This window comes from Caretta caretta, chromosome 5 (assembly GCF_965140235.1).
Source record: "Caretta caretta isolate rCarCar2 chromosome 5, rCarCar1.hap1, whole genome shotgun sequence".
Lineage (NCBI taxonomy): Eukaryota > Metazoa > Chordata > Testudines > Cheloniidae > Caretta > Caretta caretta.
The window spans coordinates 40,481,218-40,504,106 of record NC_134210.1 but is presented as its reverse complement, the minus strand read 5'-3'; the positions used below and the strand labels follow the sequence as shown (position 1 = coordinate 40,504,106).

General features: G+C 39.1%; 2 protein-coding genes across 9 annotated transcripts in view; both read right to left on the bottom strand.

Annotated features, from left to right (window-relative positions):
- The window catches only part of IPO11 (importin 11), a 297,412-nt gene that overhangs the window by 31,119 nt on the left and 243,404 nt on the right, over positions 1-22,889 (bottom strand). The window contains exon 29 of one of the 7 annotated variants that reach the window (XM_048851650.2): positions 6,793-6,873. The exons of the other annotated variants lie outside the window; for them this stretch is intronic. Coding sequence (XP_048707607.1) covers positions 6,870-6,873 — 4 coding nt within the window. The 3' untranslated portion in view covers positions 6,793-6,869. Of the gene's footprint in view, positions 1-6,792; positions 6,874-22,889 lie in introns of those variants that run through there. 7 annotated transcript variants of the gene reach the window in all.
- On the bottom strand, positions 2,749-7,641 carry LRRC70 (leucine rich repeat containing 70). 2 transcript variants are annotated; one of them, XM_048851656.2, is made up of 2 exons: positions 7,472-7,641; positions 2,749-6,873 (listed from the first exon to the last, which is right to left on the bottom strand). In XM_048851656.2, exon 2 carries the CDS (start codon positions 6,860-6,862, stop codon positions 4,937-4,939), a length of 1,926 nt encoding a protein of 641 aa, XP_048707613.2. In that variant the 5' UTR covers positions 6,863-6,873; positions 7,472-7,641; the 3' UTR covers positions 2,749-4,936. The 2 variants fall into 2 exon arrangements, with proteins under 2 accessions (XP_048707613.2, XP_074984594.1); XM_075128493.1 differs by having other exon boundaries at positions 7,532-7,641.

The following is a 22,889-nucleotide window of genomic DNA, read 5'->3' as shown; positions in this document are numbered from 1 at the left end:
AGCACTTCGAAAAATCAGACCAATGGTATTTTTCATTTGACAATGGAATTTTTTTCTCAAAACTGCTTCCATATCAACACCATCTTTGTAGTATCTTTAAGAAAATGTAATGAAGAATTTCACTAACTGTGGTCAGTGGAATGCTTGTGGTCCACAAAGCACTTGTTGGTCACATGGAACTGGTTTCTCCTCATTTCCAACTAATAAATCACATAGAGAAACAGCCTAAAATTACATTAAATAATTACCTAATATCACTTGTGCATGTAAGCAATGGCTGTAGCTGCCTCAGGAATGTTACGCAATCAAAAATGAGAGGGCAGTCTGATTTTGAGGGGTTGCTGTATTAAAATGTAACCTATACTCTGAAACAGTGGGAACCCCTGATCTAAGGAACAAATGTATAAAAACTGAAAAGCATGGTCCATATGATCCCTTCTGTTATAAGAAAAGCCACATGAATTTCTCTAACCTAGGACATTATATTGATCCCTTACTATTAAGTACAGACATATAAAATGTTACAGACTGTTTAGGAAGACGGAAATTTTTTAAAAAATCCACTCATTTCATATTCTGTAATTGTTACCAACCCCACAAGAAAACCTACCACCACCAGATCAGTGAATTCTATATAAGAACCAGAATGCAACAATAAGCACAATGGGGCAAGAAGAAAGCTAAGATGTTAGATAGCTCTGTTTCAGCTTCAATGACCATGATATATAAATCTCATTTTAAATCTGAATCCAAGGCAGTAAACATTTTCCATGCTTTCCTCCTCTCTAAATACATGTGCATATTATACTTAACATCTCTATAGCACACAGAGTTGTAAAAGTATCCTTCTAATGCCAAATAAGCCAGTTGGTTGAAACAAGGTCATGTGACCCATAGTAGCTGTTGCCTTAGTAGCATATCAGTGATTCATTTTTAAACTTAAAATAGATGACCTAAAATAGAAAAGTCTCATTAAAGGATGCTGATGCTGCACCACATTTAATACAAAGAAATCATGGGTCAGACACTCAGCTATAGCAATGAGTATATAGTGCAGCGTAGGTTGAGAGCACAGGTCTGAAGGTAGTGGAAAGCTTGTTTTTGCACTGGGGCTGTTGTGAACAGGAGCAGTCCTCAATAGCAGCTTAGAGTAACCTGAGAAGCTGAAACTGCAGCTGGGGATCAATCTAACATAGAGGAATCTCAGACATGTGCCCTATGCTGCCAGCAGGAAAGTGGGATGATACAGAACCTTTGGTGGTTCTATGCCTTTAGAGCAGTGGTTTTCAAACTTTTTTTCTGGGGACCCAGTTGAAGAAAATTTTTGATGCCTGCGACCCAATGGACCTGGGGTTGAGGGGTTTGAGGTGCAGGAGGGGCTCTGGGTTTGGGGGGATCTCAAGGCTGGGGCAAGGGGTTGAGGTGCAGGAGGGAGTCAGGGCTTTGGGCTGGGGGTGCAGGCTCTGGGGTGGGGCTGGGGATGAGGGGTTGCGGGTGCAGGAAGGGGTTCCAGGTTTGGGGGGGGGAGGGCTCAGGGCTGGGGCAGGGGCGTGAGGTTGGGGTGTGGACTTACCTCTGGTGGCTCCTGGTCAGCGGCACAGTCAGGATGCAGAGGCAGGCTTCCTGCCTGTCCTGGCACCGCAGACTGTGCTGTGCCCCAGAAACTGCCAGCAGCAGGTCTGGCTCCTAAGCAGAGGCATGCAAAAGTGGCTCCGCACAGCTCTCGCCCACAGCACCGTCCCTGCCAGCTCCCATTGGCTGGGAGTGCAGAGCCAGTGCTTGGGGCACGGCAGCGCGCGAAGCCAGACCCGCTGCTGGCCGCTTCTGGGGAGCGGCGCGATGTCGGAACAGGTAGGCACTAGCCTGCCTTAGCTGGGCAGCACTGCCGACGGCACTTTTAACGTCCCGGTCGGCGGTGCTCACCAGAACCACTCGGGTCCCTGGGTGCTGAGCAAGGTGACCCAGTTCCTTACATGCCACGACCCAGTACTGAGTCGCGACCCAAACTCTGAAAAACACTGCTTTAGAGGATGCCCTTTGCACATTGTGGTGATCGTCCCATGGCAGACTGACCAGAATCTACTGGCAGCATGATGAAAAAGGGATGTGCAACACTAAAGGATCTTAAAAAGAAAAGGAGTACTTGTGGCACCTTAGAGACTAACAAATTTATTTGAGCATAAGCTTTCGTGAGCTACAGCTCACTTCATCGAATGCAAGCTCACAAAAGTTTATGCTCTAATAAATTTGTTAGTCTCTAAGGTGCCACAAGTACTCCTTTTCTTTTTGAGAATACAGAATAACACGGCTGGTACTCTGAAAATAAAGGATCTGGCTCTATAGTTGAACAACATGAATTCATTTCACATTTGGGAACACATTTTCAAACACTGGTCTCCATTTTTACTGGTGCAAAACTATAGGCACAAATATTGTGCTTGTAGATTTGGTTGCTTCGATACATAAATGATCTACATTTCTGGGCACATACCTATGGATGCAAAACTGCACCTACAAAAATGGAGACCCAGTTTAGGGTTGGCTGAAAATCTGACCCTAAATTAGTAGTTGTGACAAACTTTTATACCTACCTTTTTTAGTGCTATCATTCACATTGTTTGGGGAGGAAAACATCAAATAAATATAGCCCCAAAATAAAAGAAAATTAAAACAGTTTAAAACACACCCCAGGCTACCAGCAGACATAATCAAACAATATGCTGAGTAAAAATAAATAGCTAAAACAGATGCAAGGTACGAATTAAAAACTAATTTACATTTATTCAAGATGAATCCTGATCTTAAGAGTTAGATCTCTGGTACTGGCTGAGACAAAGTCATTTCACCTTGTGATTCAAAACGGACCACTCAGCCAAGGCTATCTAATAATAAGGCGCTTTTAATTAAAAAAATCTTAAATGGGATGATGAATGATACATAAACTGGCATTTACAAGTTTATAGGAAAAAAAATATTAACCTTGGGATGAAAAAATACCTCCTACTAAGCAATAATTATCTAGGCCTCTGATGCTGGATATTATGAAGTCCTTTTTTCAATGTACAGGAAAATTTATTTCTCTATATACCCTATTTTCCAGTTAGTGTGATATGCAGAGAGAAGATATATACATACATGAACAAACAATATACAGTTCACTTCTGTTTATCCACATGGCCTGGGAGGATGGTGATATATTTGGGGCGCAGGGGGAAGGGGAGGATGACCACGGGCATAGCCACACGTAAGCTTATGTGGGTGCAGCTTGTGTCCATGTGGGAGCAGAGAAGAGGCAGGAAGTGGTAAGACCCTGCGTGCCAGGTCACAATGCCACTCAAACATGGCCTGGCCACCGCTCCATTATGACAACAGGGTAGTGGTTCTACCATTCCACTATACAGCTCTGGTTACTGCTTCCCCATTAGCTGAAGCGTGCCTCAACCCATCCATGGCCCTGGGTGGGTGGCAGATGTTGGCTACAATCAGATTAGCTATGGGAGATGGGAGCCCATGGGAAAGGAGTAACCAGAGCTAGGTACTAAGGGGCAGAGTCCCTCTTTTGCATGAGTGTGAGAGAAGTGGTTGCACCAAGGAGTGGTCTTGAGACCTGGTAAACAGGCTCGTGCTGCCAGTCCCAGACTTTGTTCCGTTCCCCATCAATACAAGCTCCATCTCTAGCCAATGCCACCCAGCTTAGGTTACCTCCTTTCCTATTGCTGGAGGCCCTGCCCTCATCCATTGCTGGGTGGGCACCCTGGCCAAAACTTGATTGGCTTTCAGCTTCCAAACAATCAGAGCCTGTGTTGATCGGGAAGCAGAGATGTGTAGAATGATATGAGGTGGCAGCATTTCTACTAGAAGACTATGCCCCTTGGCAACCTGGCTCAATCTTAAAAAAATAAAATAAAAAATCTAGGGCTGAGACCCCTCCATAACTGCCATCACTTTAAGAACTGTGGCTGGTGCTCAGATTTGGGTGAGCCTGGGTGCTAAGACCCACCCAACCCACTCGTGACTATACCACAGAGGCAGAGATAGATTTAGGGAGGCCGAGCACCCTCTAGTCTTAGCCACCTGCTGCCTATGCCTGGGGGACAGCCAAAACTTTTGGATAACTGGGCATTTGGATAAATAGAAATGTTATTAACTAACATAGGGGGACATACTGTGGATTCGGATAACTATGATTTTTGGATAGAGAATTTGGATAATTAATTATACTGTATATATTGTTTTAATATACATACTATACACACTGTAACAATTACTCCGAATATTAGCAACGTATATTTTGTATTTAAATACAAATGATGTATAGTTTATTTTGCCTGTTTCTCAGAAGATTTAATCTAATCCAAGTTAAATGAAAAGGAATGCTCATCCCTTTTGTTTTCTGCTCCATTTCAGATAGTCATTTTGAATTACTAGTCACATATTAAGAGACTATCTTCCTAAGAGAACCATTTTCTCACACAAATATTTCAGTTTCATGATGCTGACAACAACAATCACCATCAGTTTTGCTTACTCATTTACAAGCTATTTTATGTTGCTTCTATTAAAAATAATAAATATTTGAAAAGAACAAAACCTTTTAAAAGCATAGTTTTAGCTTCTCACACAGGGTGAACACTCATTTTTAGCTACAGGAGTTATGAATGAAGGATTCCCTCATATGGGGACAGAGTAGAATGAGATTTGTCCATGACACAGATTTAAGATTCAAATGACCATATAGCTATTAAAAGATAAGAAATTTTGTGACATTTGGAGTAAGAATCATGATATCAGTTCCAAATCATAGCATTTTCTACAAAGCCATCAATCAGTTAACTGAACAGAGAAATTTCAACTATTTTTAAGAGAATTTAATACACTTGATTTCTTGACATTTCAAACCATAATAGATTCAACATCAAAAGTCTAGCTGAGTAAGTTACAATACCGAATGTTCAAACAAGATGACTTGTGCCTGACTTTCAGGCATTGTTCGTTTGATAAGCCTAATTTGGTCCAATTCTGAACTTCTCACTGGATTTTGAGGTAGGGCCTGAACTGGGTCAGTTACATTGTATCTACCAGCCTCGTAAAAACTGCAGTACTCTATTCCTTTTTCCACTGAGTCTCCCAGCATCTTCAGCTTCTGTCTAAACTGGACGATTTTATAGATTAGAAAAAGGATCACAGCACAAGCCAAAATGAAAAAGGCTAATAAAATGTCAAATGCCTGATTCAGTTTCTCCATCTGCTGTGTACAGATTAGAGATGTTTTTAAGGATACAGATGCAGCATCTGGAGGAAATACACTTTTCTGTTCCATGGTCAAGTTAACTGGCACAATCTGTGCAGCTGTTTGCACTGGTAATACTGATAACACTGTTGTTGCTTCTGATGGATTCCCAGCAGCATATTCTTCATAAAGAAATTGACTGGCAGATGTGGTTGGAGCTCTTCCCCAGAAAGTAACATGTTTAGTTCCAGCATTTTCCAAATGTACAAGTGTATCATATTTGGTTACCATATGCCATGCCATCACTAAAGTGGTGGTGCTATGATGGATACCTACAGATGCTACACTCCAGGAGGTTTCTGGATTAGTGGTAGTGATAGCACAATTTGTAAATTCGGTCCATTTAACATAATGCAAAGGTCTACCACGCAATCTTGAGGGATTTTGACAATGGATTTTGACAGAGATTGACGAGGATGCTAGCCAATTACGTAGCCCAAGCAGTGTGCAGCTACAGTTCCAAGGGTTGTTATTTGCCTGTAGATGAGTTAATGAAACCAAAGGCTTGAGCACTTTCGGCTGCAAATAGGTAAGGTTATTAGATGCTAGATTTAGAATCTTCAAAGAAGATCCCATTTTTTCAAATGTATTATCACCAATACTAACTATTTTATTCTTGTCTAGTTGCAGGTACATTAAATTATGCAACAAAGTAAAAGTGTTGGAATTTACATGTTCTAAATCATTATGGCTTAAAATTAACTTTTTAAGGTTATCTAATCCAGCAAATCCATTCATGACAATGCTTTTTATTTTTGCACTTTTTAAAGATAGATATTCAAGCCTGACAAGTCCTTTAAATGCAAACGGATGTATTGACCCCACAGGGTTGTGAGACAAGAAAAGTCTTTCTAGATTTTTAAGTATTCCAATGGCCTTTGATGGCACGTGTGTTAAATTATTACCTTCAAGGTACAAATACACAAGGTTTCCAAGGTGATGAAATGCTGTATCTGATATCCGTGAAATCTTATTGTTGGCTAGGTTAAGCGTTTGAAGACTAATCATTCCCAAGAAAGTGCCACTTCCAAGGATACTGAGGCGATTTCTTTTAAGCGTTAAGTATCGAACTGAAATAAGACCACTAAATAATCCTCTAGGAACAAAAGATATTTGATTATTCTGAAGGTATAAACAATGAAGATCTGAAAGCCCTTCAAATATTCCTGGATCCAAACGTTTTATGTGATTATTATTTAGATGTAAGTAGCACAGTTCACTAAGTTCAACAAAAGCCTTTGGATGCACATATGAAATGCTGGAATTATCCAAATAGAGCACAGCAAGCTTCTGAAGGCCTGTTAATTCATTTGGAATTACATGCGATATATTATTTCCACTGAGGTATACAAGTACTGTACTTTTTGGAAAGTTCTTTGGAATGCTTGAAAGACCTAAGTTACGACAGTTAACTTGTTTCCCAGTGCAGAGCTGGCAGACGGATGGACAGCCAAGTACCTCTTTCTGGAGCAGCAACAAAAGAAAACAGTTAAGGATATGGAGGAATACTCGTGTGCAGGGTACAGAACTTTGAAGTCCACACACATCCCTGTCTTTGGATTTTCCAGTCATCTCTGACTTAGCTATTAGAGATAAAAAAAATCAAATTTGTAAATATTGCTCATTTAAAGTTCTAAGATTCTATTCGTATAATTTTAAAAAACAGATGCAACTCTTTGTGATATTTTTAATATTCTCAGACAATATGCCATATAAATGAACAAACAGTACTTTTAAATACTGTATTCTACATCTTCTCTCTTTGGACACTAAATAGTTAAACATCATAAAGATTATACTGCTTCTTAGGCAATTACCCTATATTAGAAGGGCACTAAAATAGAGTAAAAGAATGGTAAAATGAATACGCTTGCCAAGCTAGTTGAAATATATTTAATCAGTTATCATTTCAAAGATTTAAAAGCAACTAATTCTATCATAACAATGGCTTTCAGTAAATTCAACACATTGCAAATTCTTTTCCTTATTTTTATATATTTGAAAATGCCTAGTTTTAAAGCTTTACTGGCATTCATAAAGAAATACTTACTGACTTATTTTATACATTGAAACAAGTTTCTTTTCATCCATAACCTTTCATTCCTGTTTTGAATTTTACTTTCAAGTGAGCCCAGTTAAGGTCAAAATATATACAAAAAAAAAAAAAAAAAAAAGTCTTACCGCAAACCACAACTTCATATTATCGGTTGGCTTGTGAGGCAGTTCATTTGATTTACTTACAAGTTTACTTTTTAGACTTGCTGTAAGACTTTTTAGACTTGCTGTAAGACTTGCTGTAAGCAACATTCCGGTTTATCAGCGCACTCACTTTTTGCCCTAGGATTTGCAACTGTTCACTCAGGAAACAGTCTTCCTATAGGCTCTTCCACAGTGAGTGGTTAAAGAGAGGTTACCATGGATACAGGAAATAGTGAGACAGGAAGTCATTTTATCTGTGCTTCTAAAGTATTGTTGGAAAGGAAATCTCAGCTATTTATTTCTAGAAAACCCAGAAATAAATTCACTTGTTGTAGTACATAGCCATTACAGTTCATACATGCTTACTTTTTAAAAACTGGTGGTGCACAATAAGAGTTGTATGTCAGATGGCTAGGTAGATCTAAATATTACAGAGTAAAACTTATCTATTGTGATAACACACATCGTAATCGTAAAAGTTATTTTCACAAACAGAAAACAAATCATTTTAAGCATTTACACAGTTCACTGACTACAGAGAAAAGTTGTTCCTAATGCAAACAACATAATTAATGTACTCTTACCAAGTAAGAAAGTACTGTCTATAAAAGGGGACTTGGGCTGTGATCTCATCAGGTCTCACAAATTAAGCAAAATCAGGTCTGGTCAGTATTTGGATGGAAGAACAACGAAATCTTAGATTGTGTAGGAAATGGTGTGGTGAGACAACAGAAAGCAATATTTTATCTAAGTCATTTTTTTGAACTTGATCCAGCATATCATAACATGCCATTATGTTGCTGGGGCTGTCCGATGCAATTTTCAAAAGCACGCAAGTGACTTTCAATGAGATATGTGCTACTAAATCACTTAGGTTCTTCTGAAAATACTACGCATCATCTTTGGGAGGTATACAAATGGAAGTTGTGAAATCTTGCGATAATTAAAAGATCTTGTGATAATTACTCTCTCTGCATCCATGAAATCTGTGCATCCATGTTCCAGCCAAAATTAATATGACTGCCTAAAATTCTCCCTGCAGCTTCAACTGGAGAAGTTATTCTTGTCCCCTCTTAAAACATAGTTTTGTAGTTATGTATGTAGAATTCATGACATATCTCACATATAACTTTTTATGTTTCAGCAGCAATTCAGTAATCCCTGTGATAAGCAGGGCTGGTAGCACCGCCCGATATTAAGGTTGCCTGACACTTCCCACATGATTCAGTTGCTTAAAGCTTTCCCAAACTGCAGTGTTACAGCTGAAATTTTCCATGCTGCATATCTGCCTGACGCTGAACTTTTTTGGGGGAAAAATTCAGTTAAAACAGTTCTGCCATTTCCATGAATGAGGTTAGGGATAAACTCATTGGTTTGTCCATATTAAAACACGCTGGTAACTTTTTCTTTGAGGATATCTAATGTCCTCTTGCTTTGGAACAGGGACTTAAAGTTGGCTGGGGAGGGAGGGCTTTGGCTCAGAGATGTGTGTGTTTGCCATCGCTGTGAAAATCCACTCAAATTTGGCCAAATAATAAATAAGCCTCTGAAAAATATCACTTCACACATGATCTCTGAAGAGTCTGTCCTTATTGAGAATGCATATTACATACAAAAACACTGTGCTAATAACATTAAGGCTGCAAAGTCAAACACTCAAAAGTCAGAAAACTGCCAAAATTAGGTTGCTTGTTGAACCTTAATTTGCTCCTCTGTCAATGTGCATTAAGATAATCTTTATTTACATGATTGTGCGCTATTTTTCTATAGGACTTTGCCTCATTTAGTGCACAAGATGGATAATATTCTCTGAATGGGTATCTAGTCACTATTCCATTTTATCCGCCTCATTCAATGTATGTCCCCATGTCTTATTTACTGCATAGTATTTAAAACCTGCACTGAATAAAAAATTATTAAATTTCCTCAGAGGCTTTTCTATGACACCCAGAACCATTCACAAACATTAATGAATTTATCTTTACAACACCTCTCCAATGTAAGATATTATCCCCACTTTATAGATAAGAAATTGAACCATAGGAAGATTAAGAACAAATTTTTCAAGCGTCCATTAACTTTGGGAGCCCAACTTGAGAGGCCTAAGGGCCTGATTTTTCAACGCATGTAACATTTTATAAGCATTTTATTCACCTAGAACCATGTTGACCCAACATGGGTCATCAGCAGAAATAGGAACTTTAGATCCACAGACCTTTACCATTTGAGCTAACAAGTAGCAGTAGTAAGTTGTTATCTTCTATGTGGCTCAGCCACCAAAGGTGGCTTTGACAGTAAGTTTCACAGGTATTTGCTAAACAGAACCAGAATCAACTCAAGTCAATTGCAGATTCTGGATGTTAGCATGCTCTAGCTATTATAGATCCTTCTGCCTGTTTCTGGCCTCAGACTGCTCCTATCCCTTCCCTGGTTCCTACTTCTTTTCCCCCCTTGACTCCTCACTCCTTTGCATTCTAGTCAGGCTGCTTTCTCCTTTTTCTCCTTGCAGCTAGGAGGGGAGAATTTATAGCGTAGAAGAGAGAGTCTCCCTGCTTTCAGTTCTGGCATGTGGCACCACAACTGCTCTTGGCAGCTAGAATGAGCAATTCCAGGAAAAGTCCTGCCCAGTCCCTGAATCTCCAGAACAGACCACACAATCCCTCTGTGGGGATGTCCTGTGTGCACTCCAGTTATCACACAAAAGTTGTGTGGCAATGGAGGATTCTCAGTGCAGATGAGTCTTTGGAATATAATGCTGCCTACCTCTAACAAACCTCTACAGTGGATGGGCAAACTGTAATTTTTCAGCAAAAACAACAAGGAGTACTTGTAGCACCTTAGAGACTAACAAATTTATTTGGGCATAAGCTTTTGTGGGTTAAAACCCATTTCATCAGATGCATGGAGTGGAAAATACAGTAGGCAGGTATATATACACAGTACCTGAAAAGATGGGACTTGCCTTACCAAGTGGGGGGTCAGTGCTAACGAGACAATTCAATTAAGTGGAAGTGGGCTATTCTCAACAGTAGAATACCAAGGGAGGAAAAATCACTTTTGTAGTGGTAATGAGGCCAATGTAATCAGGGTAGCCCATTTCAAACAGCTGACAAGAAGGTGTGAGTAACAGTAGGGGGAAATTAGTATGGGGAAATTAATTTTGGGTAGAGTTTCATGGGGACAGCAAAGGGCAAATGCTCAATATCATGGTGAAACCCCCAGACAAATTTCAAGTTTCTGCTCCAATACCTGGATGCACTAAAGCTTCTCAATGAAATGGTTGTTAAAAAAATCAACCAACCAAACAACCACAACCAAACACAGGCAAAACAACATACTTTTCCCTAACTTTGTTCTCAGAAACCACTGAACCGTCTTTGCTAAAACTTTACAAAAAATCATCCCAAGGCACACATCTGGCAGGGAAAATTTAAGCCCTAAATTTGGCAAGGTTGTAAGCAATTGAACATAATGTCTTATAATGGAAACACCTTAACTACAGGTGTTGCTACCAGCCTCGCCTATAAAAAAAGGTATTTTTGGCACAAAAATGCTGACATGGAGATAACTTCCAGCCACTTTAAACTCTGCTCCAAACTGCATTATTCATCTCAGTAAGGTTATGGTAAGTATATGTATAGTCAATGTATATACAAGTTTAAAGGGTTGATTTATCATCTTTCCTACATGTTTGCTTCATAAAATTATGGATGTTTCTTTGCAGAAGGTAAATTGGTACAAATTCTTTGTAGAAGGCCAAATTCTTTCCATTACTTTAACAGAGTAACATCCTCAGAGATTTTTAACCTGGGATTTTCAACAATCCTTCCCCTCTGTATGAAATTTTGGTTTCCTAAGGTTTGTCACCCTTTTAAATAATCCCAACACTGCAAATGGAACAGATGAAACAGCATTCCAGCTGCACAGAATGTTGCTGACAGATCCTTAGTATGCCCAATCAGTGGGCATTTTTATAGAAGCTTTTGTAGAGTACATAGTAAACACTGAATAACAATGAAGTGGGTTTTAGCCCACGAAAGCTTATGAGCAAATACATTTGTTAGTCTCTAAGGTGCCACAAGTACTCCTCGTTTTTTAATGATTTCTTATGTTTCTTGTCCCTTCAGTGAGCATACAGATCTTTTGCAGCAATTTGTAGTAGTAATGTAGTTTGCCATTTTAGTACAAATTGTCTTTTGTGCTTAATTTCACAGCTGTTGTAACTAAACAACCAGTAGTACCAAAAGTTAATTTCAAACTATTTTTTGGAGAGGATTAAAAAAGTAACTGTCACTTTTTTTGAAACACAGCAATTCCAACATAAATGGAAGGTACATGAAAAAGAAGTTAGAATGTCTTGTTAATTCATGGACAGAGCACTGCAAATGTCATGTACACACCAACTGAGTAGTCTGCAAATGATAGTGTGTGGTTGCAACAGCTTGCTCATACACTGTCATTCGCAAGATCTGGGCTTAAAACAACATTACCTATAAAAATAGCCAAAGGCCTACATTTTTCATTTTCACCTTATAAAAGCAGTAATGGCCTTGTAACAGAGTATCTCTTGGACAAATAAATGGCTGGAGCAAACAGGCTGAGGCAAAATGAACTATGCCCACCTAGCCTTTTATCCCAACTAAATGCACCATGGTTTGGTCATTATTGCTGAAGTAATTACTCTGATTTTGCAATCTGTATTTTGGATTTTTTTTCCAGATTTATTTCTCAATTTAGCAAATATTATTTATATAGTGCCATAAATATGCATGATATGTTACTGACAAAAAGTACAATACTTGCCCTGAAAATCTTTCAATCTTGAGTGTTAGTTCTGCAAGCTGTTTTGTAATGACAGATGCTAACACAAATTTCTAGGGAAACAAAAATTAGAATGTCCAAATCTAGTAGAATAGTGGCAAGGCCATATTCATAAAATGCATGCTGTACTTCTTTTGTACATTAGAAGCAAACACTGTCTTGTTGTCTTTAAAAGAAAACCATAAATTACTGTCTGAAATTATCTTGTTGTACATAGGCATAACAATAATTCTATTTTAACATTACAGGTAAAACATAGCTCCTTTTGGGTTTTACTTTCCAAATTCCACTTAAGCACATTGCAGAATTCCCCATCAGAGAGTATAAAGAGTGGGGCAACCCCAACTGTCTCGCAGTTCCTTTGCCTATTACAGAATCCAGGTTTTAAAGGACTTCACAGTAGTGGGAAAGGATCATAAAATCATAGAATATCAGGGTTGGAAGGGACCTCAGGAGGTCATCTAGTCCAACCCCCGGCTCAAAGCAGGACCAATCCCCAATTTTTGCCCCAGATCCCTAAATGGCCCCCTCAAGGATTGAACTCACAACCCTGGGTTTAGCAGGCCAATGCTCAAACCACTGAGCTGGGTCATTGAATATTTATGGAAAATGCATCTTGAAAAACAGTAATTACTTTAAGGCAATTAACCGTTTCTTCTTTAAGTGCTTGTCCGTATGTATTCCACTCTTAGTAACGCACAAGTAATAACCTAATTTTTAAGAAGGGGGTGCTCAGACTCTAGCGAAATAGTGATTATAAGACAGCTCTGCCAAAGTGGGAATCAGATCTTATTGCCTCTATTAAGGAGTAAAGTTTTGTAAATGTACGTACCAAACCACATATTGCTGTCCTTCAGATTTCTAAGTTTGCAAAGTTTCAGAGTAGCAGCTGTATTAGTCTGTATCCGCAAAAGGAAAAGGAGTACTTGTGGCACCTTAGAGGCTAACAAATTTATTTTAGCATAAGCTTTTGTGAGTGAAGTGAGCTGTAGCTCACGAAAGCTTATGCTCAAATAAATTTGTTAGTTTCTAAGGTGCCACAAGTACTCCTTTTCTTTTTAAGACTGCAAAGTTTCTCAAAGAAGATGGCAAAGCTGCCAAATCCCTGATGGAAAGGGCTGTAATTCTTCATGGTGGGTCTAAGCTAGTTAAATCACAGCATGTCTTAATGCGTGTAGAAATCCAATTAGATAATTTCTGGGTCAGTATAACCTGACTTTTTACCCTATCTGTGTAAACGACAAAGTTCCCAGGGGAGGGGAGCACCCTAAAAGGCCTAGTCCAGTCTACATAAAAAGACAGTGTCTGAAAGGGTGTGCAGTCTGGCTTCCCCCCTTTTGTTGGAATGAGGTTTATGGAAGATGACAAGTAGGTGTAGCAATTGGTTGAGAAGGAAGTCACAACCTACCTTTGGTAAAAATTTTGAATGAGGTGTCAAGTACATAGAGAGGTCCTAATGAAACACAGTGTAGAGAGGTCCTGTGATAAGTGCTTTTATTTCTCCTACCCTTCTAGCAGATGTTATTGTTACTAGGAAATCTGTTTTGATGGATAGGCAGAAAAGGAAATTTGTAGCTAGGAGCTCAGATGGTGAACGCATCAATCTGGTCAGCATTAATATCTCAAGGAAGGGGTGGCTGCCCAAGACTACATATGCATAAGGCATTTCAGGAATCTAACAAGTGTATGGTGTGAAAATACTCAATTGCAGGATAGTTAGCTGTATTGCTGCCACGTGGTCCTTTAAGAAGCTCATAACTAGTCCGGAATTGAATAGGTAGTCGTCAATAGCAGGTACCGGAGCCTCAGTCAGAGATAACTGATGTTAGAATTACCAAAATTTATAATGTCAATGAGACCAAAAGAGCTGCTGGAGCAGCTCCATGAACCCTGATGGGATAGAAACCAATTAAGGGAAAGAGACAATATGGAGGCAAAACCCCCTGAAACATGAAATAGAGATTACACAAAGACTGTGGTTTTGAAGGCACTGGAGAGCTATTTAGCACAGACCATAACAGTAGGCAGTGCTGTAATTCAAAGAGCCTAGGATCTCAGGAGTGGAGATTTAGAAACCTGGGATCAATAACGTCCTGCCATACATGATTTCATGAAGCTGTGCTCCTTATCTCTTGATTTTTCTCTACAATCCAGGAGAAAAAGAAGGTGGACATTTGTGAATTCTCTCCAAACCATGACAGGAATCAGCTTCTTTGCTTCCTGAAACAGGAAGTAAGAAACAGAGATAAGTCCTGAATTGTTCAAAATTTTTGGGAAATATGGGAGGGCACACTGGAACTCAGACTTATCTCTAGTGAAATGGTTTGATCAGAAATGGGGAAGTGCTAAACTTGCACGTAGGAGAATTAGAATTAGTTTCCTCCTGTTTCCTACTGGAAATGCCATATTCCAGTATGGTATTTGGATTACCCTGTTTTTCCTGTTTATGGATTGGTGTAGAAGAGACAAAAAATTATGCTTATTAAATTGATATTACTGATTCTTAATACAAAATATCCATGGGTGTAACTGTAAATAAAGAGATCAGTGTTACCAAAAAAGAGTCTTTAAATGTATTATTCCAAAGGAAAAATTTTAGCAACATGCAAAGAAGATTCCAAAAAAATTTCAAAAATGCCTACATGACTTAGCCTCTCAAGTCCCATTTTCAAAAGCAACTTAGGGCTTGTCTACACAAACATATAGTTTGTGGCAAGATGGGGTGTAAATCAACCCTGCACTGGCCTGCCATGCACTAACTGTCCATGTGGACCCTGCTGATGTACACTAACAGTTCCTTAATATGCTTTAATCTATCCCACTTGGCAATGGGGTAGTAGACATCAGCAAGGTCTACACAGACAGTCAGTGTGCAGCAGGTTAGTATGAGGTAGATTCCCATCCCAGCTTGGCGTGAACTAAATGTTCATGTAGACAAACCCTTAGGCATTTAGGAGTCTAAGTCTCATTAAAAGTTAGTGAAATGCCTATAAAAGCCTTCAATATCTTCAGTCTCATTTTATTTTAAAAAATGTATAACATATCTGCAGCATCAAAAGAAAAACAACAACCCTGAAATAACCAAGAAGTCGCTGAATTATGGTTTTGTGGTTAAGGTGTTGAACTGAGATTCTGGAGATCTGGGTTCAAATCCTGTCTCTGCCACAGGCACCACTGTGGCCCCGAGTAAACCACTTACATCACTCTGTCTCTGTTCCCCATCTGCAAAATGGGGACAATAATGCTTCCTTTCTCTCACCATTTGTTTTGTCTTGTCCATTTACATCAGAAGATCTTTGGGACAAAGACTGTCTTTCACTTTGTACATTCAGCACTGAACACCGTAGGCCCCTGATCTTGGTTGGGACCTCTAGGTGCTACCACAACAGTTATTGTACTGCAATTGTATTTGATGATAATTAATTCCTTAGGAAAGAAGGTGCAAGCGGGGAGAGAACAAAAATGTACCCACCATGAGGTTGGTACACAACTGAAATAGCTGCTTCTCAAAATCTTGGGTCCCTCTCAAGAAACAACATTCATAAATGGCTGAAAACCACACTTTGGTAAATTAAAAAAAAAAATCACAACTTTTAAAAGAATTATCCCAAATAATGTGGCGCTAGATCACTGCATTTCAACTTATTACTGATCTTGTTCTCCAATGGTAATGGAAATGTCAAGTCTTATACGTTAATAAATAACATTTATTTTGAATGCTATGGTGACTTCCACCTAAATATGCTCACATTACAATTGGATAAAAATTACTAATGTCATTGAATTTTACATGTTAAAAATTAATGTCAGAAGGCATAAACAATGCATATAAATTACTACAATAACTGTTTCAGAGTAGCAGCATTGTTAGTCTGTATCTGCAAAAAGAAAAGGAGGACTTGTGGCACCTTAGAGACTAACCAATTTATTTGAGCATAAGCTTTCGTGAGCTACAGCTCACCTCATCCGATACATGCAGTGGAAAATACAGTGGGGAGATTTTATATACACAGAGAACATGAAACAATGCGTGTTACCATACTCACTATAACAAGAGTGATCAGGTAAGGTGAGCTATTACCATCAGGAGGAAAAAAATACAAAAACAAAAAAAAAACCCTTTTGTAGTGATAATCAAGGTGGGCCATTTCCAGCAGTTGACAAGAACGTGCACAGGTTCTTGTCAGCTGCTGGAAATGGCTCACCTTGATTATCACTACAAAAGGTTGTTTTTTTTTCTCTCCTGCTGGTAATAGCTCACTTTACCTGATCACTCTTGTTACAGTGTGCATGGTAACACCCTTTGTTTCATGTTCTCTGTGTATATATAATCTCCCCACTGTATTTTCCACTGCAAGCATCCGATGAAGTGAGCTGTAGCTCACGAAAGCTTATGCTCAAATAAATTGTTAGTCTCTAAGGTGCAACAAGTACTCCTTTTATAATACTTGTAAATATTTATACTAAGTCTCAGAGACAGTAATTTGTCAGATTTAAATGAAAAGATTGGTCTACAGATGCAGGCTGTGAATACACAATTGTTGCATCAACTGTAATCTTTCCAAGCCACCTGTATCTTATCTCTACCCGCCAACCTGTGTTAGATTAAAGCTAATATAATTCAGGCTATGAATTTTAACCAATTCAGAGTATCAATTTATGCATAGCAGGAAATTATGCAGTAAATTCAAAACAAGAACTAAATTGATCCACCTCTACCTTATTCAGAAAATAACAACATTAAAGATGGTATCAAAGTGGATTTTTACAGAGAAACCCAAACCTATAATTATTACAAATTACACTAAACTGCACACAATAGATGAAAAACAATTCATATTGCCACAATTATTCTTTTGAACTTGCAAATTCTGTACTGATCTTTTTCCCTTTGTAAATTTAAGTATGCTAGACAGGAAAAATCACAGTGAAGCTCCTTATCTTGCAGAGCCAACTTTGCTTATGGCAGTGTTTATTTTTCATAAAAGGTAGGAAAAAAGTATGTAACAATGTAAAAATAGTATACAATTGTGGTTTCAGCTGCAATACACTGTCAAGATCTCAGTATAAAATTTAGGGTCAAATTTCAGGGTCTCTATACCATCTTCAATCTCCTGGACCACTCTGCTGTTGCCACGATCAATCACAACCTCCAAAAAATATTGTCCTTCCTTGGCTTTTGTGACTTAAATCTTCCTACTACTCTGATGATTTGTTCAATGCTTCTTTCAAGATTTTTTTCCCCCTACTCTCCAGGGGATTGCCAGAGAGATCTCATCAACTCACACAAATTCAACCACCATCCATCTATATCTGGGGCGGGCAAACTTTTTGGCCTGAGGGCCACATCGGGATATGGAAATTGTCTGGCGGGCCATGAATGCTCATGAAACTGGGGGTAGGGGTGTGGGGGGGGGGGTGAGGGCTCCAGCTAGGGGTTCGGGCTTTGAGGTGGGGTCAGAAATGAGCATTCAGGGTGCGCGACGGGACTCTGGGTTGGGGTACCAGGAGGTGAGGGCTCTGGGGTGGGGTTTAGGGTGGAGGAGAGAGATCAGGGCTGGGGCAGGGGTTTGGGGTATGGGGGAGGGGTGTGAGGGCTCCAGCTGGGGGTGCGGTCTCAGGGGTGGGCCAGGGATGAGGAGTTTGGGGTGCAGGAAGGTGCTCCAGGCTGGGACCAATGGGTTTGGAGGGCAGGAGGGGGATCAGGGATGGGGCAGGCTTGTGGGGCGTGGGGTGTGTGAGGGCACTGGCTGGGAGTGCGGGCTCTGGGGATGAGGGGCTTGGGGTACAAAAGGGGGCTCTGGGCTGGGATTGAGGGGTTCAGAGGGCGGGAGGGAGATCAGGGCTGTGGCAGGGGATTGGGTAGTGGGGGAGAGGGCCCTCAGGGGTGCAGGCTCCGGGCAGCGCCTACTGCAAGCAGCTCCCGGAAGCATGTCCCCTCTGCAGCTCCAAGGTGCGGGCAGGCGGCTCTGCACGCTGCCCCGTCCACAGGCATCACCTCAGCAGTTCCCATTGGCCGGGACTACGGCCAATGGGAGCTGTGGGGGTGGCAACTGCGGACAGGGCGGTGTGCATGGCCACCTGGCCCCGTCTCCACGTACAACGTAGGAGCACGAGGGGGGGGTCGAGTCAAATCCTGGGAGCCGCATCGAGTGGAGCAAGCTCCCGATCCCACTTCCCAGCTGGGGCTGAGGGCTCTATTAAATGGTCTCTCCCACGAAAAACCCTTCCCACGCAAAATAATTCCAATAATGTATGTGCTCAATCAATTGCAAGAATTTCTGATAATGAACTGAAAAATCTAAAGAAACTCACTTTAATTGAGCCAATTTATTTCCAAAAATGCCTCCAAAATCTCAAGACAGTATACTCTAGTGAACAGAGCACGGGACTGGGAGTAAACAGATCTCGTTCTATTCCTGGCTCTATTACTGATCTGCTGCACTCTTGGGGAAGCCACTGCACCCCTCTGTACCTCTGTTTTCCCTCCCTACCCTTCATTTGTCTGTTCAGATAACAGACTCTTTGAACCTGGAACTGTTGCCTACTATGTAACTGTACAGAGCACAGCCCAATCCTGATTTTGGAGCCTCTAGGTACTGTTGTAACATAAAATAAGCAGCATCCCCTGGAACATTTCCAAATCAACTTTCAATTGGCATATCAGCTCCCCAAATAAAAATATTTCTTCCAATAAATGAAATAAACATTTCTGTACGATATTGGAATATTTGGATTCTTCTATTTATATAATAATAATAATAATAATAATGTTAATTTTTGTGAGATGGACACTCTCACACCATCTCACTGAAAATATAGGACATGAAACAGCTTATGGATAATTTATTTATCATCACTAGCAAACAGTGATTAATCCAAATGGCAAAAAAAAAAAAAAAAAATCTCAACAGTTCTCAGACTTTTTAACAATATTTATATCCAGTTAACAACCTTTCACAAACTAAAACCACTAGTTAAAAACACAGCAACACTACTAACTGATATTTTTATCCAACATCATAAAATCCATTGCAAAATTATGATGCTATCCTATTAGTTTAATAGAAAATAGTAAATTCCAATTGTAAAAGGAAACCCATAAAAGTAAACCTGTCATTCAAACATGCTAGAAACAATCATAATCACTACTATATACTCTACATGCAGTAACTGTGGAATTAATACACATTTTTTTTCTCCCAAGTAGCAAAATGAACAAGCTCTATCTTCTCAAGCCTTTTTCAAATTTAATCCTAAATCAAATGAACTCACCGAAAGCATCCAATAAAATGTAAGATTTCGTCAGCAGAATCATTAATTAGCAAGGCTCTAAGGTGACTTGGCAAAGTTTGTACCCCAAATTATAATAGCTGTGTACAAAATATCAATTTTTACTAGAAAGTTCTAGCAAGCAATAGTTGCCAAGCAAACTGAGCAGAACAAAACAAGCAGTTATATACAGTAAATATATAACATACTGCATTTAAATAAAGCAGTACATATGGCATCAAGAAATGTTACTCACTAGTTTAGTGAGCAGCTGTGGCACACTAAAACAGAATACACTTAAATAAAATCATCAAATTCTGTTCAAACCACAAATGGGAAAATCTAATAAATGTATCTAAACAGTAACACAAATGTCTTTTGAAAAAATTATAACATGTCTACAATACTGGAAAGATCCTGTCATTATTACATTACCACCTAATTCTTTATAATACTATTGAACATCTGGCTTCCTTGATGCTGAGTTCCAATTGCACAATGACAAATGATGGCAAGTTAAATTCAAAATGACAGATTTAAGTATACTGAAGCTAATGTCTACCTTTAAATCATAATAATTTAACAGGTCTTCTGGGATTGGACTAAAAACTGAAACAATTGAACTTTCAGCTTTCAGCAACACTTCACTGCCTGATGGCTCAGGAGACAGCACTGATATGTAGAGCCCTGTGTGGATACAAAATTTGTAACCGCATTCAATCCATGCTCTGCAAACGTGGTCCACACATATCCGTGGATATAAAGCGGATATCCGCAGATTTGCAAGGCTTTAGATATAAAATTTGGATCTGCATCCATCTGCAATCTGCAAACATGATTTGCGGATATCCGCAGATATAAAACAGATATCCGCAGATTTGCAGGGCTCTACTGATATGCTGTCATCACAAGTAGCTGTGAACGTCTCAAGAGCCAGGTAATTACACAAAACAGAGGAAGCATAAAAAGCTTAGCAGACTTCCTGAAAATTGAAGACAATACAAACTTTCCATAACTAGTAATATATTGTACAGTTTTCCTGAAAAATCAAAATGTTAACTATTTCAGTGTTACTAGATATTGGGAAGTTCCTGAATATTAACTCATGCAGTACACAATCTCTTGCAAGTCATAGTCTGTCTAAACACAAAAGATTCTTTCATAGGACCAGACTAACTAGTATTTCAAGAAATGAGACACATCAATAAGTGTTGGTGAACCCTTGCAATTTTATTGAGAGTCTTGTGATATTTGGTGATTTTTTTAAAGTTCCAGATGCTAGAAGAAAAAAATACTCATGAAATCACTCTCTCTCTCTCTCCTTTTTTTTAGTTTCTAGTCTGTACGGTTGTGGAAATAAAGCTTGCAGACATGAAGTGAGTGCACCCTAACAGCTCACAGAAGGCAAGACAAATAAAAAATACCCCAACTTTATTATTTTTTAAAAATCCAGTTTTTTTACCCAATCTCTTGATTTTAAGGGGCTTAACTCATGAGTTTTGACTCCTGAAGTTAGCAAAAGTGCAACAGTTTCTCTGCAAACATGTCAGCAATGAGTAAATTCCATAGCACAGAAAAGGCTTTAAGTGACCATTCAACTGGCAATCCCTGCCTCAAGAAACATGAACAAGTGCCAATAGAGGGGTAGCTGCATACATACATACATAGAGAGCTATATAAGAAAGTTTGCATAGTGTCTGCCCATTGTATATATGTCCACAATTCAAGAAGGATGTTGATATAAATTGGAGAGACTACAGAGAAGAGCCACAAGAATGATCAAAGAACTAGAAAACGTGCCTTGTAGTGACAGAGTCAAAGAGCTCAATTTATTTACCTTTAACAAAGAGAAGGTTAAGGAGGGACCCAATTACAGTCCATAAACACCTACTTGGTGAACAAATATTTGATAATGGGCTCTTCAGTCTAGCAAAGAAAGATATAACATGATTCAATGGTTGGAAGTTGAAGCTAGAAAAATTCAGACTGGACATGAGGCATAAATTAACCATTGGAACAATTTACGAAGGGTAGTGGTGGATTCTCTATCACTGACAATTTTAAAATCCAGATTGGACATTTTTCTAAAAGACACGCTCTAGGAATTATTTGTGGGAAATTCTGTGGACTGTGTTATACAGCAGATGATTACCACAGTCCCTTCTGGCCTTTAAATCTATGTCTCCTGCCAGTGCCATTAGAGAAAACACTCACCATGCTGAAGAGTCTTTGCTTACGACACTCAAGTAGATGCAGAAATAAAACACATTGGTAACTAGACTAAAGGCTGAGGCCATAATTCTTACTGAAGTAATTCAAACTGTCCCATTATCTGCCAGTCAACATGTCCACCAGTGCACATAATTACAAGGGCAAAGGGTATTCATCTTTTGCCACAGACATTACAGAGATGTGTCCCCACCTATGCCACAACTCCCCAAATGTACCAATATCAGAGGGGAACATTTCTGCTAGTGGGGTGAGTGAGTGTGCGTGGGTGGGAGGGGTAAGGGATGTATGCTAAAATTATTTATTCTTGTGCCTGTGAAGTAACAAGCCTGTTATGTAAGTACCTTGGGGGGCATACACAATTTTATAAAGCAGTTTTTATCCTTTTCTTAAATTGTATATAAAACCTCTTGTGGTGAAATTTTATTTTCATAATTTAAGCTGACATTACCAAGTGGCAGAGGGAAGCAAAACTACATAATAATTAACTATAATTACCTAATGAGGATTTATAATTGCATACTATAAATACATATACTTGCAGTGTACCAATTATGTGATTGGCAGTACTCAAATTGTAAAACTAAAAGTATGGGGATGTTACTCTCGACTTTGGGAGCAGGCTTCTGTTTACAGCAGAAGCTGTCATTAGCAGAACAACCTAGGGACCCACTTCTCATACTGGTGGTGGGAGTTAAGTGCCAAACAGCCTACATCACTTCACTTTAAATACTGAAATTGAGATGTGTAAATTATGTTGCAAACAAGTCTGTCCATGCAAAAATAAATAAATAAATAAATTGGAGAACTTCATATGCATGCAGACTATAATAAACAAATAATAAAGATGTGAATAAATATAGCCTGAAAATCTTCTCACTTCAAGATAATTCAGTAAATTTGTGGCTTTTAAAAAATTCTGTTTTACATAAAAAACCTCCAGGATTTCACCTGAAATTTTCTCATTAGGAAAAGTCAGTTTTTGCTAAAACCATCTTTTTCTCTTGGTTAATATTGCATACATGTAAGTTTTCCTTCCCAACACTGCATAAATAAAATTAAAAAACTAGGCAAAAAC

Bases quoted from the DNA above. Each gene is read 5' to 3' on its own strand.
- LRRC70 (XM_048851656.2), bottom strand. From the start codon at position 6,862: ATGACTGGAAAATCCAAAGACAGGGATGTGTGTGGACTTCAAAGTTCT.